The 17,559-nt window shown below is 36.3% G+C and overlaps 1 protein-coding gene and 1 pseudogene across 1 annotated transcript in view; one reads left to right on the forward strand and one right to left on the reverse strand.

The window, feature by feature from the left end:
• The window catches only part of LOC107710363 (metabotropic glutamate receptor 3-like), a gene marked incomplete at its 5' end in the record, with an annotated part of 8,287 nt that extends 5,399 nt beyond the window's left edge, over nt 1–2,888 (forward strand). Inside the window, one exon of the mRNA XM_016515117.1 lies at nt 2,095–2,888. Coding sequence (XP_016370603.1) covers nt 2,095–2,171 — 77 coding nt within the window. The remainder of the gene's footprint in view (nt 1–2,094) is intronic.
• A 6,645-nt stretch (nt 2,889–9,533) lies between these two features.
• LOC107710364 (UPF0577 protein KIAA1324-like) overlaps nt 9,534–17,559 on the reverse strand; it is a 16,023-nt pseudogene continuing 7,997 nt past the window's right edge.

Here is a 17,559-nt window from a genome sequence, read left to right on the forward strand (position 1 = left end):
TCATGCAGAATATGTACTTTATAAGTACTAATAAACAGCCAATATGTTAATAACAGGCATGCTAATAAGCAACTAGTTAACAGTGAGAATTGGTCCCTATACTAAAGTGTTACCGTCACATTTATGCCATTGACATGAATAATACAGTTGTTTGAGAGAGAAAAAAAAAAAATATATATATATATATATATATTGATATAGATTATCTGGCAACTACCAAGGACACCCAATGCGTTTAAATCAGGGTCAAGAGCAGGGCCTGGGACGCACAAAACTAAAATAAATATATATCTACTTATTACTTTTCTAAGCAATTAGACTTTCAATTTCAACTTAGCAGACTGACTGGCAACTACCCAGGACAACTAGGGTCAAAATAAAGTATAAAATAAATATAAAAAATTCCCTCAATCAATCAATTAATCAATCAATCGATTTAAGTCTAGGGAGCACATATTACTCATTTATAAAATAGTTAATTCTATCACAGGCTTAAACACACTTAAAACACCTTAATAATGCCTTAGCAACTATTTTTGTTATTGTTGATTTTATTGCCATGGTTGTGGCGTGATGGGTCTAATGTGATCATTTATTATATACTTACACAATCATGAATCACAATCAAAAACTTGCAACCGCTTTGACCCACAAAAAAACAGCACAAAATGAGAAAATGCTGCAAAGCAATTCATTTGTGCTCTAAATACAAGTGACACACAAGGCCAACTGGTTGCCAGTGTTGAACTTTCCGCAGTGCTTACACAGATGGTTTGTAGTGATTACAGCCCTTTGATATGCCAATTTACACTGAGGATTTTCATGTCAGCATTGTCACACAGAACAGTTGTGTAAGAGCCCAGAGGAAATGTGCGGCTGAGCAGCCGTTCTGCCGCCTGATGCTGGGTAATAAGCCCATGTGTGCGCAGACAACAGCTTCTGCTCTAATGCATTATTCACAAGCACAAAAACAGATCAGGTAAACAGTTTCATCTTTATTTACATTTCATCCATCTAATAAATAACATGACAGACACTGCAAAGAAGAGAAGACATCATATACAGTCACCCGCTAGGAGGGAAAAGAGGGGGAGGGAGGTGATCAGAGGAGAATCAAATCGGGGGGAAACCATGTCGGTGAACTTTGTGAAAAGTTTGTGGTGCCTTTTATGTGAAGTTGGCCATCTGTAAACCTGGCTGTGTTTGGAATTGCATTTTAACATACATCACTATTGCTGCAGTATACAGTATACCATGTCAACACAGTATGAACATTTTCAATATGCATGGAATATCTTAATAAGTGATAGCCCTATACCTACTTTATGGTCACACTTTATCTTAAGGTCTAATTCTCACTATTAACTAACTTTTAACTATGACTGTTGCCTCAAAAACATCCTAATTTGTTGCTTATCAGTAGTTAGTAAGGTAGTTGTTAAGTTTAGGTATGGGGCAGGATTAAGAGATCTAAAATATGGTCATGCAGAAAAAGGCATTAAAATGTGTTTTATGAGTACTAATATACAGCCAATATGCTAGTGATATGCATGCTAATGAGCAACTAATTAATAGTGACAATTGGTCCTTACTAGTGACAATTGGTCCTTACTATTTCTAATGCTATTTCAGTTTTTCTTGCAATTTCTTTATAATTATTTGTTAAATGTATTTATTGTTTACACACTATCATGAAAATGACTAAACTATGATACATGCAGTTACCCACCTCTTTTACACCCCTTTGTCCATTACTTTTTTATTCAATTCTACTTGTGCTTTCTTTCTTTCTTGCTCCTTCACTCAAGTAAAAAACTAAATTCTATAAAAAAAAAGAAAAGAAGAAATCTACATTTTTAATTAGTGAAAAAAAATATTTTACTAGATAATCAAAAATAATATGCATTACCGCATGGTTTTGTAATATATATAAAAAAAAACTTTGGGATGAATTTCTTGCAAAAATAACTAAATTATAATATATGCAGTTACAAATATATAAAATGATGACTTGTTAGGTCCCACCTCTTTTACATTCCTGTGGCCATACCTTCTTTTCATTTGTCTAATTCTCCTTTTGCTCTCTTTCTTTAGCATCTGTTAGCGCCCACTGCGTTCCGACGGTGTGCAACGGCAGAGAGATCGTCGACTCCACCACTTCCTCTCTGTGACCTCGCCTCTTCCTCCAGACTCCTGCTCCTTAGCGACTGTTAGCCAATCAGCACACATTGTGCTCTGCCCAAGAACTAGGTCTGCCTACAGTGTGTAGAAAGTGTGTATGATTATTAAATTATTTTTAGGGCTTGTTGTAAATATTAACTGACATTGTTGTAGAGAAACAAAAGAACAAAAAAATCCTTTATAGAGAGATTTTGGAAACTTTTGTTTTGATAGCTTTATTGTGTATGTTGTAAACGGCCATGATGTGATGATGTAAAACTCAAACCAGTTTTTGACTGGGCCACAGTAGAGACTGACAGAAACGGCTCCGCCTGCAATACTGGACACTGGAATCTGTGGTCGTTTTCTTTTGTAGGCCTCATTGTAATAACCTAAACTGTACGTATGTATTTCTATGTTGTACATTTTGTACAGAATCTTAACCGATGGTTTTAACAGCACAAGTTGACAGTATTAGAGTCTACGCTGGTCATGAGGTCCAGAGCAGGAAAACCATCGAGTGAGCGCTCGCACCTCAAACTTCACGTCGTCTCATCACAGGCAGTGGCAGTACGCCAGAGGTTACAACACCATTTTAGTACACTGTCATGACATCTGAAAGCATATTACATTAACTGCATCTCATAAGCGTTGCGTTCGGATTGGCTGTGATGCATGTTTATGTTGCAGCACAGATATGCAGTGCTACGAGATGTTATATATGTTTACATTGCGGTAAACAATGTATTGAAGAAACGGTATTGTCAGAGCGCAAACAATAGCATAATGTCCTCTCCAAATACATTTTTTAAAACATAAACTGGAATTGTAAGTAATTGTAAAGTAATGAGAAAAACTGAAATTGCAAATATTTGTATTATCTTTTGCTCACCAAGGCTGCATTTAATCAAAAATACATTAACATTGTGAAACATTATTACAATTTAAAATAACTTTTCTATATTAATAGATTTTAAAATGTGATTTATTTCTTAAATGGCAAAGCTGAATTTTCAGCATCATTACTCCAGTCTTTAGTGTCACATGATCCTTCAGAAATCATTCTAATATGCAGATTTGCTGCTTAAGGAACATTTCTTATCATCAATTTTAAAAACAGTTGTGCTGGTTAATATTTCTGTCTACCCCAACACTGGCACCGGTGCCATTTCAGTGGAAAACTGGTGATAATCGGTTGCGTTTCTGATGTGTGAAATGCTTTGTGATGCAGTGAATGTAAAATGTATTCTGTTGTTCGATATCGGCTTGTTGTGCCTTATCATTTGTCCTATAGTTTTAATACGAGAGGTTCCTCGGAGCCTTTGGGCGGGAGGGGACCAGACCATTTTTTACAGACGTCTTTTTTTACATTTCAGAAGTTTTATACATTTCTATGTTTTCTGTTGGTTCGTTTGGAAGAGAGTGGGACGCTCGGATTCTTTGACGAGCTGAAGATTGAGGAGAGCTAAAATGTTAAAAGTTTACTTTTAGCTAAAATGTTAAAAGTTTACCTAGCTTGCGGTCATCGCACGGGCCCAAGGGATTCTGTACAATATCACGCTACCTAATGCAAGTGTCAAACTGTATCATGTTATTGTAGGACCATCCATTCTTGGCTCGTCAAAAAGAGACATAGTAAACAAACATGTAACAGTAACCTAGAAATGCTAAAGCTCTCAACATTCATAATTCATCAGCATGGCAGCAAAGGAAATCATTTGTGTGTCAGTTAACAGTACCAGGATGTGAACACACAGCAGGAACGAGAAAATCGGATGACAGAAAAACATAACCAATCAATGACCGATTTAATTCTTCCAATGGAGACGGACTTGCTCACAGAAACACAAGAGATCTAGTGCAACTACACAAATATGTACAATCAATATGCAGCTGAGCCCATATAAACTATACATTTCCTCAGTTTTTTTCCCTTTTCGGCCACTAATTAGTGATTACTACTGGTGAGCAATAGGATTACGAATTTCAACAAACCCCTAACCCTAAGTAAATGTCATTAGGTAGCCTAACTCAAAACTCAGAACAACATTTAAAAGACACTCTGAACATCTGCAGCACCTGCATAGTAACTTGCTAAAAGCCACTTAAAAATCTGAACAATTGCATAGCAACACCCTGGAAACTGCCCGGAACGCCTTAAAAACATGCTAAACAACACTTAGGAACACCTTAGGAACTGCATAGCTACACCCTGGCAACCATCCAAATCACCCTGGTAACTGCACAGTAACATGGTAAAAAACCACTCTTGACACTCTCAACTGCATAAAATGCTCTGGAAACCACCCACGACACGTTAGCACCTGCATAGTGACATACTAAAGAAACACTCAAAGCTTAGCCTATTGCGATTTATTGGATGAGGCGCACTAAACTAGCCTACTGTTCATTCAGCAACTGAAAACAGCATAGATTGGGATTTAAGAATCGATATTGGTTCATAAAAATGAAAATCTATTAAAATTGAGAAATCGATTTTTTACCCAGCCCTGGCATATCTTGTTGTTTTTAGTGGCCTCCACTGTCACTGCGGGGTGTGTGTTGAACATGAAAAGTGACGCACAGTCTCATCTGTTCATCTGTTCTCTTCATAAATAAATAAATGCATAAACCTATATGCTCGTCCTGTAGGTTCATTATTAAAAATGAAAATGTGAACAAAAATAAAAGCAATTAAATGTGTTATTATAATTAAAATATGGAAATTAAAATGACGGGTAATAATAGATTATGACGGAATTTGTACGACCCTGTCTGTCAAAATTACGGACAATGTAAAAGTCTAACGCATCCATAGCAACACCCTGGAAACCAACCACATCCTAACAACAGCACAGTACCATTCTAAAAACCACCCAGAACATCTTTGCAACTGCATAGCAACACCCTGGAAGCCAACCACACCCTAACAACAGCACAGTAACATTCAAAAAACCACAAAGATCATCTTTGCAACTGCATAGCAACACCCTGTAAACCAACCACATCCTGAAAACAGCACAGTAACATTCTAAAAACCACCCAGAACATCTTTGTGACTGCATAGCAACACCCTGGAAACCACCCACAACCTCTTAGAAACAGCACAGTAACATTCTGAAAAACATGGAGAACATCTTCACAACTGCATGGCAACACTATGGAAACCAACCACACCCTAGCAACAGCACAGTAACATTCCAAAAATCACCCAGAACATCTTCGCAACTGCATAGCAACACCATGGAAACCACCCAGAACATCTTAGCAACAGCGCAGTAACATTCCAAAAATCACCCAGAAAATCTTCATAACTGAATAGAAACATCCTGTAAACCACCCACAACATCTTAGCAACAGCACAGTAACATTCCAAAAATCACCCAGAACATCTTCGCAACTGCATAGCAACACCATGGAAACCGACCACATCCTAGCAACAGAACAGTAACATTCCAAAAAATCACCCAGAAAATCTTCGCACGCAACTGCATAGCAACACCCTGGAAATTAGTACTGTGGCGGTCACTTTTACACAGGTAAGATCAATAAATCTAAATTTTGCTCTTTGTATAAATTACCAATGAAAGAACTACAAAAAACATATGAGGCAATATGAGGAGAGCAGATACAGTCCACATTTGTAACAAAGAAAGTCATTAAGTCAGCGAGTGTAGAGAGACAAACAGAGTGGTTTATGTAATGTATTTCACTGCCCCATAAACTCTAGCCCCATACTCAGCAACTCAATGCTTTTGTGGTGAGGCTTACAGTCCAACACCCTCCCAAAATCTGCACACATCCTCTTTCTGCACGTTAAGTTGCTAGGGGTCCTCGTTCCAGCCTTAGCCTCTTTAAGAATGTTTTGGAGAGAAGAAAAAGTCAAATGTGGCGGTTTCGTCTGAGTGGCTTAGTGTGCAGTCTGCGCAGAAACACAAATGGAGAGCGAGCCTCCCTCACCCACTGCAGCAATTTCATTTCAGAGTGGGGATCGAGGGTCTTACTGCAAAAGCAGCCGGCTGTGTCTAAACGCGTCACTGCGTGGGAAAGTTTAAGGCAAACTTTCAGAGATCTGTTCATGTTTGACAAATCTTCACACCACGGCAGAATATGGATGTCAGCCCTGTTTGGAGTGCTAAATACGGTTAGGTTCATAAACAGTTCGGTTTTGAAAGAAAGTGACAACCATCCGTATCCTATAACCAAAGTGACTACTTCACACTTACAGTTGTCACATCTGAATTCAACATCGAGTTCGGTTGATGTGTGAGCAGAACTACAGACGGTAAAAAGTGGAGTGTGTACTATGTAGGCAGAGAACAAGATATAAATCCTTTTAAAGGAACAGTTCACCCAAAAAAGAAATGTGCTGATTTTAAAATGATTTCTCAGGCAATACAAGGTGCTTCTTCATAGGAACAGATTTGGAGAAATGTAGCATTTCATCACTCGCTCCCCAATGGATCCTCTGCAGTGAATGGGTGCCGTCAGAATGAGAGTCCAAACAGCTGATAAAACATCACAATAATCCACACCACTCCAGTTCATCAATTAACATCTTGTGAATCGAAAAGTTGCACGTTTGTAAGAAACAAATCAATCATTGTGGTGTTTTTAACTTCTGTCCAAAATATCCGTCCATAATAAAGGACAACAGGGGATGGACTTTTTTTACTGGAAAAGGCATTATTTTTTCTTATAAACACACAACCTTTTGCTTTTTAAGACATTAATTGATGGACTGGAATCTTGTGGATTACTTGTTGATTATTGTGATGTTTTTATCAGCTGTTTGGACTCTCGTTTCTGACGGCACCCATTCACTACAGAGGATCCATTGGTGAGCAAGTGATGTAATGCTACATCTGTTCTAATGAAGAAACAAACTCATCTACATCTTGAATGGCCTGAGGGTGAGTAGATTTTCAGCAAATTTTCATTTTTGGGTAAACTATTTCTAAGTGTCTGGGCAGACAAGGTAATTGAGAAAAACAAGATGTTTGACTCATCTATAGTAAAGGCAGAAGGAGTTGCCAAAAATGGTTTAGATTAATCAAACTAAATCAAAACAATACAAAATCTTGATGTTTACTGTGGTTATATCCATCACTTATGGTTACAGGCACGACTCAAGACCAGGCCTGTACAGAATCTGCAGACTTTTCCCCACATTTTTCTGGAAAGAAAAATCTGCAAAAATCTGTTAAACACATCTGAGATTATCAACTCACTTGCCAAAATACTTCATAAATATAACTTAGGTAGATTCCAATTTTGTGAAAATCAATGAAACTGATTCTGTGCGGGCCTGCAAGTTTTTTTTAAAAATTATTAATTTTGTTTTCTGTTGTATGTACAGTACAATTTAGTGTCACATCTGTTAGTAAATACAGTACAGTTGTCAAACCCAAATATTGAATGTGTGACTGGACACTCTTTCACGGTCTGTTTTTCTGAAACGGCGTGTTCGTTGGATATACCAAGAACAATTTGGGATGATTTCGAATTTGTATGTAAAGCTTAAATAGACTAAAAACCCTCCTTCAGATCTGTAAAGGAGTTATAAATGTGTGGGATGTGTACTTCGGGAAGGCACTGAACTTTTCGGTTTGAACACAAAGCAATAGAACTGTACTCATGGTGCAGTGTGCAATAAAAAAGGACATTATGGCATCATAACAAACAAACTAAATGATGAATTGTCTGTTTTATTCCTCATGTCGAGGTTGTGGGATAACAGTGAATCTTTATCATACACAAACACACATTGACGTACCTTCTCAACACTTTCTGTCATGGGACTGTGATGGATTCAGATGTCTCACAAAGACGAGTCAGGTTAGCATTTCCTCACTGAAATGTAAAAAAAAAACCTTTCCCGGGTGTTCGCTCTTCCACTAAATGATTCTGCTGACATCCAATCAGCTGGCTTCTGGTTTTCTAAAGAGGACGAAGCAGCAGAGATTATGAGAGGGGAAAATGGAATGCAATTTTTGCCAGGGATTTTCTGGCCAGAATAATACAGCGGAAGTGCTGAAGTCTTTGAAAACTCTTCCTTTTATCAGCCACGCGAGTTGGTCTGAGGAGAGAGAGAGAGGACAGGTAAGAGAAAGCGAGAGAGAGAACGGCATGAATGAGAAAGTAAAGTGATGGCTGTGGGATAGAGATAGTGAGGGAGTTTTTTGGGGGGGGGGTGAATTGTGCACATCACACTTCTTCCGTCCTCTCGGTGGAATTCTAATGGCTGTGGCACCGAGTCGAGGCTTTTATGGGAGATATCAGAACCGCTGCACTTTTCCAGGTTAGACACGACCTCCTCCACCTACAACAACCACAAGATTTCTGAAGCCCCGAGAGACGAGGAGGCACAGGAATGACTGAGTGAGAGTCAGAATAAAAGATAGTAAGCCGTGACATTCAGAACGAGTCCGAGAACTAATGAGGACAGCTAAACGTACAGGGTTTTGACTACACCGCTGCAGCGTTAAAGCGATAGTTCACCCAAAAATGACAACTCTGTGATCATCTACAGCAGGCCTACTCACCGTCATGTTGATCTAAACCTGTGCGGTTACAAAAATAATCTTCACTCAGCTTGTTATATTTATATTGAACATGTTTAAAAAAAACAAAAACAAATAGCATAGTCCATACACGAAATTATGAGCTTAATGTGAGGAAAAGATTTGATGTGAAAAACCTGATGTGATGCATCTAACACCCCCAAATTTGATTAGAGAAAAGATGATGCAGTAAATAAGGACTTACAGTAAATATAAGTCTGATCGCAATATACAGATGACTTTAGAAGACAAAGAAATAAAATTGAAAATAAAACACTTTTATGGTTTGTTGTTGCTGCAAATTATGTTATCAATCATGACATCACAATAAGCATAATTCTTTTAAAAATAGCATAAAATTGACAAAATATTCAATATTTTGTTATGTTATCTGAAATAAATATTTATTTTAATATCATATTTATCTGAAATAAATCTGAAATAAAATAAAAATATTAGATAGAAATAATAGAATTATAATAAACAAAATATATAGAAATATTGCCTTGACAACTAAATGAAATTACTTGGTTGAAGTACTAAAATAAAAATAAAGCTAAATAGAAATATTTAAATAAAAAATAATAACCCACCCAAACTACTTAAAATTAAAAGGAAGACTGAAAATGTAAAAAAGCTCATTTCAAATATGTATACATATTATAATAGTGCATAAAAAAACATTTTAAAAAATTATCAAAACATCAGATGACATTTTTATTTACAGAAATTCTCTATATTGGTTGTTTTTTAAGTTCTTAAATGCGACACATTTGAGAGGGCAAACGATCATTAACAAATTATATCAAGAACTGACATCAGTTGGACACAGTTACAGGTTTAATTCACTGTAAACACACACACACAGAATGAGAAAAATCACAGAATTACTCATGTGAATAATATTGCCTACAGTATATCTAGCACTTCAGAGTAGTAGTGGACCAAACAAAACAACTAAATCCCAGCGGCACAGTAAACCATAGGTTTACACCTCAATCCAGAATCAATATGGGTCTCAGCAGATCATTTCCCCAGATTTCATGTCGATGGGTCTTAAAATTTCATGAATAAAAACCCCACCGGCAGTTCATTAAGTTCCTTAATTAGACTGCACATGTTTCATCACCTCAGTCTGCAGTCACAGTTCTGAAGGAATCCTTTTCTCCCGAAATCTCCTGTTTGTCTTGGTACTGTAAACCAGATTAACACAGAGGGATGTCGAAAAATCATAAAAATAGCTGTACAGAAATGACTCCTGCTTTGCTGTAATCTCTTTATTCATAGACTTTATTCATGTCATATTTCATTTGGAATGTCACCGTCACAGTCAAATAGGTTACTTAACTAAAAAAAAAGTCTATTTTGGACGCACTTGAAAACAACACACTTTACATGGCTTTCCAGTGCTGTTTAGCTGGGATTTGAAGCATCTGTCAGTAAAGCTTAACGTCTGAGTGTATTTGTGTGACCCTTGGCTACATTCGCTCTGACAAGCTAGGACTCGTGTAATGTCGCGCCTGTCGCTCCAAAAAGCTTCTAGAGAAACCCGGGCACTGGAGAGGGAGGGAATTTACACGCATTTACAATAGGAAAACACATACACAACTGCATAGTGACAAATCTCCACAGGAATATTCGTAAAAGCCCGTCCATACGGGTTCCTAAGGCATCGCAGGCTTGTTTAACCCATATTCCTTCCTCGGGCACTTGTGCCCTTGTTTTCTTAAGGCCACTGCCTGTGATATCGAACTTCCATTCATCCCTTTCTTTTCCGTATCCCTCTTTGCTCCTCTTCTATCCCCACACAGACTTCTCTGTATTGGAGAATTGCAGTTGGACGGCTTCACCGCTCTTCTTGTTGCCCTAGAAACAGGAACAAGGTTTTGAAAACGCAGGCGAAATGGGAACAAATCACTGAACGCGAGCGCGACAAATGTACACAGAGTGCAGAATCGGCCTCTTCATCAAGGTCGCCTCCCTTTGAAAAGCCTGCCCTGCAAAGGCCAAGGACTGTCCGCGGGCACCGCGCGTTACCAGGACAACCAGCGTGCAAATCAAAAAGCTAGGTCTGTTAAACAGAAAGACAAATGACCTGCAACTGCCTCTGTATGGCACAGATTTCTGGAACGCTGTTATTCTTCACACATAAGTTTGGTTATGAAACCTAGTTTCCTACATAGACCGTATTTTAATGCATCACCGGCACGCTCCCTACGCAAAGCCTGTTCTAAAAGGTAGCCAACAATAATATCCTGCATTTTAAAAACTCTTTTTGGCAAGCGCAGTGAAAAATCCATTCAAGATGGCAGATCCCTTAAGCTGAGAGAAACGTTGACTAAAAATGTACGTTGCATTCAAAACTGAAAGGTTTAATTGCACTATTTTACCCAATATGTGTGTGTTGTTTATTCCTTAAAAGCTTATTAGCTCAATATTTTGTGCCATCAGCTTAGCAAATTCCTTGCTAAATTCCTCACAAGTAGTGCTATCAACGTAATATTAAAATAGACCCGATTTACGATGAATACACATTCCTGGTCTTATTGTGAATGATTCATGTGTACATTTTTCCAAGTCAAAATATTTTTGTCTTCTTGTATTTTTAACCACATCGTATTAACTTTCTCCACCTCTGGAAACGATTTCACTACAAAATAGGTTGACTTTTCAATAAAAAACAACAACAACAACAACAATAACAGAAAATCACTAAAAACAAAATTATTAACCCTCAAAGACCCAAACATTGATATTCATGATTTTTTTTTTTTTTCACCCTTTGTCTTTAGGATGTCATTAGCTATAAAAACTACTTTGTTTTGGCAAAATTTGCATCTGTATAATTTGAGAACCTTTGAATTTATAACACTCAGCACACAAATGTACTTGAAAAATTAAATATTTCAACCAGTAAGAATACAGTTATGAATATTCATATGACAGCAGTTTTAAGTAAAATGTATTCATTTTTAATACAAATTAATTAATTAAATAATTTGCATTAAATAAATAAAATAAATATTTTCTATTTATTTTTATACCTCTCAGAATACAGCTGAAAAAAGTATATTTTTGTATAGTTTTATTCATACACTCCACTGTGAGAACAACAGAAAATGCCTCATAAGTTTTGCTACACTTTAAAAATACTCTCAAATTTATGTACTTTCACATACAAGACTTTTCCTATCATTAGACACAGAAATATATTGTTAAAAATATTGTGTCAAATACATATTTCATGAATAGATAAACTTGTTCAGATTTCTGTTAATATGTGATATTTGTCCACCAAAAGTGTCGTTCTGATAAAGTGTCAGCTATTTTTATGTGTAGTTTTTAACCCATATTTAGCAAAAGTTAGGTATTATTTGATAGTTTGTTTGTTTTTTTCTTCAAACGTTGCAATTATTTTACGCTGGGTTAAAAACCAGTCCAAGTTAGTTTAAGCTGGTCTTTCAGCCTGACCAAGCTGGCCCAAAGTGCCCAAAACCCAGCTAAAACCAGGCTGGGAGACCAGCTGCTTTTCCCCATTCAGCAGGGTTTATCTAAGGCCAACCAGTCATCAGGAACATGATTGATTAATTCCTCTCGATTTGGACCGATTATTCTCTTAATTAACTTCCTCGATAATTACAGGACCAAAACTGACTCCATATACTGCAGGAAATCGGAGCACGTTCCCAAGGGGGTCGTACGGCATTTTTCAGGACTGAACGCTTGAGACTTTAAGTGACAATGGAAGTTCTGAAGAGTGACGCTTGAATACAACTCTCTCACTCTCAAACTCTCTTCTAATTGGCCGTGACACGCCGCATATGCCAATGCAGCTCAACAGTCTTTAATCTTACAGATGTTTTTAGAAGTCCCTCAGCGGCTCCTTCAGCTGCCCCGAGTTAAACATCAAGGCATATACACACCCACCCTCACGCAGACTCGCAGCTAACTTTCCGACTGCAGTGGCTGCTAGCGCGGGGTGAAAGAGGGAAAGACAAAGAAAAAGCAAAGCGAGGGAAAAGAGTACAGGGAGGGTTGAACTGAGGTCATTTCAACAGAAATGCTGTGAAGAAACTGCAGGGTGTGGAAGGGAAAATCATTAAGAGCTTGAAGCATTCAAAAACACTTCCATGAATGTCCATTAGAGGTCACTAAATAATACAAAAAGTTTTTTTTTTTTACGTTTTTAAAGGGGTCATATGATGCGATTTCAAGTTTTCCTTTCTCTTTGGAGTGTTACAAGCTGATTGTGCATAGATAAGATCCCTGAAGTTGCAAAGACTAAAGTCTCAAAACCAAAGAGATATTCTTTATAGACTCTTATGCTCACCAATGCTGCATTTATTTGCTCAAAAATACAATAAGAAAATTTTATATTGTGAAATATTACAATTTAAAAGAACAGTTTTCTATTTTAATATATTTTAAAATATAAGTTATTCCTGTGATGCAAAGCTGAATTTTCAACAGCCTTGTCCAGTCTTTAAAAAGGAACACTCCACTATTTTTGAAAATAGGCTCATTTTCCAACTCCCCTAGAGTTAAACAGTTGAGTTTTACCGTTTTAGAATCCATTCAGCCGATCTCCGGGTCTGGCGGTAGCACTTTTAGCTGCAGCTTAGTTTGGTCATTTTTGAGCGAGATGCTAACGGTCTAATCAGATTCAATGATCTATGCTAAGCTGCAGCTAAAAGTGCTACGCCAGACCCAGAGATCGGCTGAATGGATTTGAAAACGGTAAAACTCAACTGTTTAACTCTAGGGGAGTTGGAAAATGAGCCTATTTTCAAAAATAGTGGAGTGTTCCTTTAAGGTCATATGATCCTTCAGAAATCATTCTGATATGCTGATTTGGTGCTCAATTATTATCGGTGCTAAATTATTCTTTTTATTATCAGTGGCGAAAACAGTTTTTCCTACTTAATAGTTTTAAGGAAACTGACTATTTTTGATAATTAGACAATTCCAAAGTCTTTATTTAAAACAGAAACCTTTTGTAACATTATAAATGTCTTTACTGTTACTTTTGATCAATTTAATGCATCCTTATTGAATAAAAGTAAAAGAAAAAAAACTTTTCTTCTCTGCATTTCTCCTCTTCTCTAGCATCTAGTTGTCAAATAAATATATTTTATATTACAACTCTTGTTGGCTCCTTGACTAATTGCTTTTGTTCCTCTTACTTAAAGCACTTTGGATAAAAGCATTGGCTAAATGTGCAAATGTAATGTAAATGAAGAGTTATTATTCTTGCGGTTCTGTTTGGTGCAGCACAAACTCAACCTTTTAAAAATGTAGTATAGCAATAAAGTTCAGTGGTGTTGATGTCTAATTTCCTCAATCAGCTTATTTTCTTAAAAACTGAGTACTTGTTTTTCTGGGTTTTATGCCTCTTTAATATCAAAGAATGACAGGAGAAAATTGGGAAAGATTGTTAGCATCTTTGCTAACTGTTTTTGCTATGGCACCATTCACAATGTTTCTTTAAAGGAAAGCATTTAAACCTGCTGTTGTTTAGCTAACCTTGGTAGCAATAGCCTTTAGTTTAGCCAGAAGAGAAGACTTGTTGGCATAAACCACTTCTTCCTCCTCGTTCTCGTCTCCTTCTCCTTCCATAATGGCACAGCTGTCCGCCGCTGGTAACTCGCACTCTTTATTGGCCGACATCACGAGTTTGGAATACTTATACTCCAGCCTATCAGAGCACAAAGATAGAGAAGCACGAAGCTTATTAGCATAAACGAAGAGAGATGTTTGTATATCTCCAAAAACAAGAATCATACTTTTTGTTCTTCTTCCAGAAGTAGCAGGTCAGGGAGACGAGCAGAATAGCACAGAACGCTCCAAGCCCAGCGCCCACCTTCAGCCAGAAATCAATCGCCTCACATGGAGACGTTCTCTTCAGCGGCAGAGTCAGTCCTCCAGTACACAGCCGAGGTTCAGTCCACACAAACACGGTGTACTTAGAATGACAATTTGCATCATTACATTGTTAATTGTGGGCGCTTTTTTGGCCTATATGAAAATGTCATTGATTAGCTACACTATGTTCAAAAGTTTGGGGTTGGTGAATGCAAATTTCCAATGTTGTTATATTTTTCTTATTTTTCATATTCATTTATACAGTATATTCATTATGAGTTATTATTTTATTATTACTCCACATTATATTCATATTACTGTTTTATGTTACTGGCATATACTCGAGTATTATACATTTATTCTCTTTTATTGTTATCCATTCCATTTTGACTCGTATTCCATTGACGGAGTATTTTCTTTTAGATTCCACATATAAAAGGTACATCTTGTTATGATTAAAAAGTGTTTATCGGATGATGGAAACTTATTCTCAGCCAAAAAACTATTTTTTATGCCAGGATGTTTTGCTAAATTTGTCTTCTCGGTTTTTCTGGGTACTAAGTGTTCTGTTCTTTAACAAAGAACTGGTATTTGCAAAGTGATATTTAAAGATTGCTAAGATCTGCTGTATCTAAAGGTGTAAAACCACAGCTCCATCTTTATTTATTTATATATTTTTTTATCTAATCTTATCTATTGTATTTCATTGTCATGTTAACATGACCCAGCCTTGACTTCAAGCTGATTTAAGTGATGGAAAATATTCGTAGATGTTTGTATCTGACGTTTATCGATTGAACAAACTTCTCGTGATGTTATAAGAGGATATAAGTCTCTAGTATATATAGGTCTAATTGGCTTTTCAAAGTTATTACAGTTAGATTTTAGATTACTCTCTTAGAGTTTTAGCAGAATATACTCAGTTTGGATTTTGTTTCCATTTTTTATTTTTTTATTTAATTTTAATATTTCATTTTATCATCTGTAATTGCTATCACTATGATTTATGATGTTTTGTTTTCAAACATTTTTAATTTTACTAAAAGACTTTGCCTGCCTAGATCTCTCCTTGCATCAGGGGTCAGTAAAGTTTTTTTTTTTTTTTTTACATTTTTTGATAAATGCTACAAAATAAATAACACACACCTTTGGTAATAAACTAAATAAATGTAATAAAAATAAAACAATACAAATATGAATATATTTTAAAATGTAATTTATTCTTGTGATGCAAAGCTGAATTTCAGAAGAAGAAGTGTCATTTGCTGCTCAAGGAACATTACTTTTATTATCAATGCTAAAAACAGTTGTGCAACTTGTACAGAACAACATTTATTTGAAATGGAAATCTTTTGTAACATAGTAAATGTCTTGACTGTCACTTTTGATTTAATGCATCCTTGCTGAATAAAAGTATTAATTTATTAAAAAAAAATAAAAATAAAAACTTACTGACACCAGACTTTAAAACAGTAATGTACTTAGTTTTTCCCTTTTCTACTTGTAACAATACGAGGAAGTTATTTGTGTCACTCGAGCATCACATTCAAGCTAGTCATCATCATCTTTCAAACAGCACCTGTCACAAACACGTGAACACCCACTGTGATTTTGTTCATCATTGTTCTTTTGGCGGCTTAATGTGAGGAATATTCCGCATATGTGTCACCACATGGAGTTCTGAAGAAAACAAACTTCCCCTAGATAAACGTCTGATGATAAATTCAGTAGAATATGCACAAGTCACGACAGACGCTTTTCTTTAGTAGACTGACTTCATTACATCAGTGAGGATCAGACTATTATCTGATTTAAAGTATGTTTTAACTTGCAGCTCCCTGCCAAAGCCAATTTTAACTGCACTTGGTACACAATCATTATAAATAATTTCTCCATCAATACATATATATATATATATATATACACACACACACACACACATATACAGTGGGTACGGAAAGTATTCAGACCCCCTTAAATTTTTCACTCTTTGTTATATTGCAGCCATTTGCATACACACACACTGTATACAGTAACTCATCAACAGAACTAATGAAAGTGTACCTGTACTCCTGCCTTACAGGCTCCTTCAATGGCGTGGTAGTCGACAGCAGTGCAGCGCGGGCATGCGCTAGAGCTCTCCCACAGGAAGTGGAACGTGCAGCCGTCACAGGTCCCTGCAGGACACTCACTGACACAGCACAGAGGAAGTCAAACTAAACTGGAATTGAGCTACTTTTACACTACTTTTGTTGCCGCAGGTTTTTTTTTTTTGTCCGCAAGTTCTAGCAATCTCCTTGAAATGCAGTTTCGACCGAGGGGATCCCTCATAGAAGGAAAAACCATAGGGAAAAAAACACAGTGGGGCTCGTTTTAATTAACAATTGTGCTGGTTTTGTTTGAGATCTGACAACCCTGAATGAAACCATCTTAGAGCGATCTTAAACAGTTTTTTAAAAAAAAGTTTAGAGAAACTCAATTTATAATATTATAATAGATGTACAGTAATATAATTGTTATATAATTGTTATATATCATACATGTAATTACACAGTAATAACAATATTAACAATCCATAAAAATAAATAAATAAATATACACTTACAATGATAACATAATAATTACATAATAATGTAATTTATTGTAAAGTTTTAATGTAATTATAAATAAACATAATATCCAATAATTAATCATATATATAAAAATATATGACTAATAAATTACATTCATATTAATAATCTATATTATAAATGCAACAAAATAAGTGACTACACCTTTGGCAATAACCAAAATAAATTTAATAAAAATAAAAGACAAATACATCAACTCAGTGTGCTTGTTTATGTGTGTTTGTGTGTGTGTGTGTGTGTGTGTGTGTGTGTGTGTGTGTGTACGTGCGCACAGATAAGTCTCCCCGAGACACATCACAGTGGAGTCAGCTGTCTTAACCGTGGCTTGTGTACTGCAAACACAT

The sequence above is a fragment of the Sinocyclocheilus rhinocerous genome, unplaced genomic scaffold (assembly GCF_001515625.1).
Source record: "Sinocyclocheilus rhinocerous isolate Xijiao unplaced genomic scaffold, SAMN03320098_v1.1 scaffold717, whole genome shotgun sequence".
Classification (NCBI taxonomy): domain Eukaryota; kingdom Metazoa; phylum Chordata; class Actinopteri; order Cypriniformes; family Cyprinidae; genus Sinocyclocheilus; species Sinocyclocheilus rhinocerous.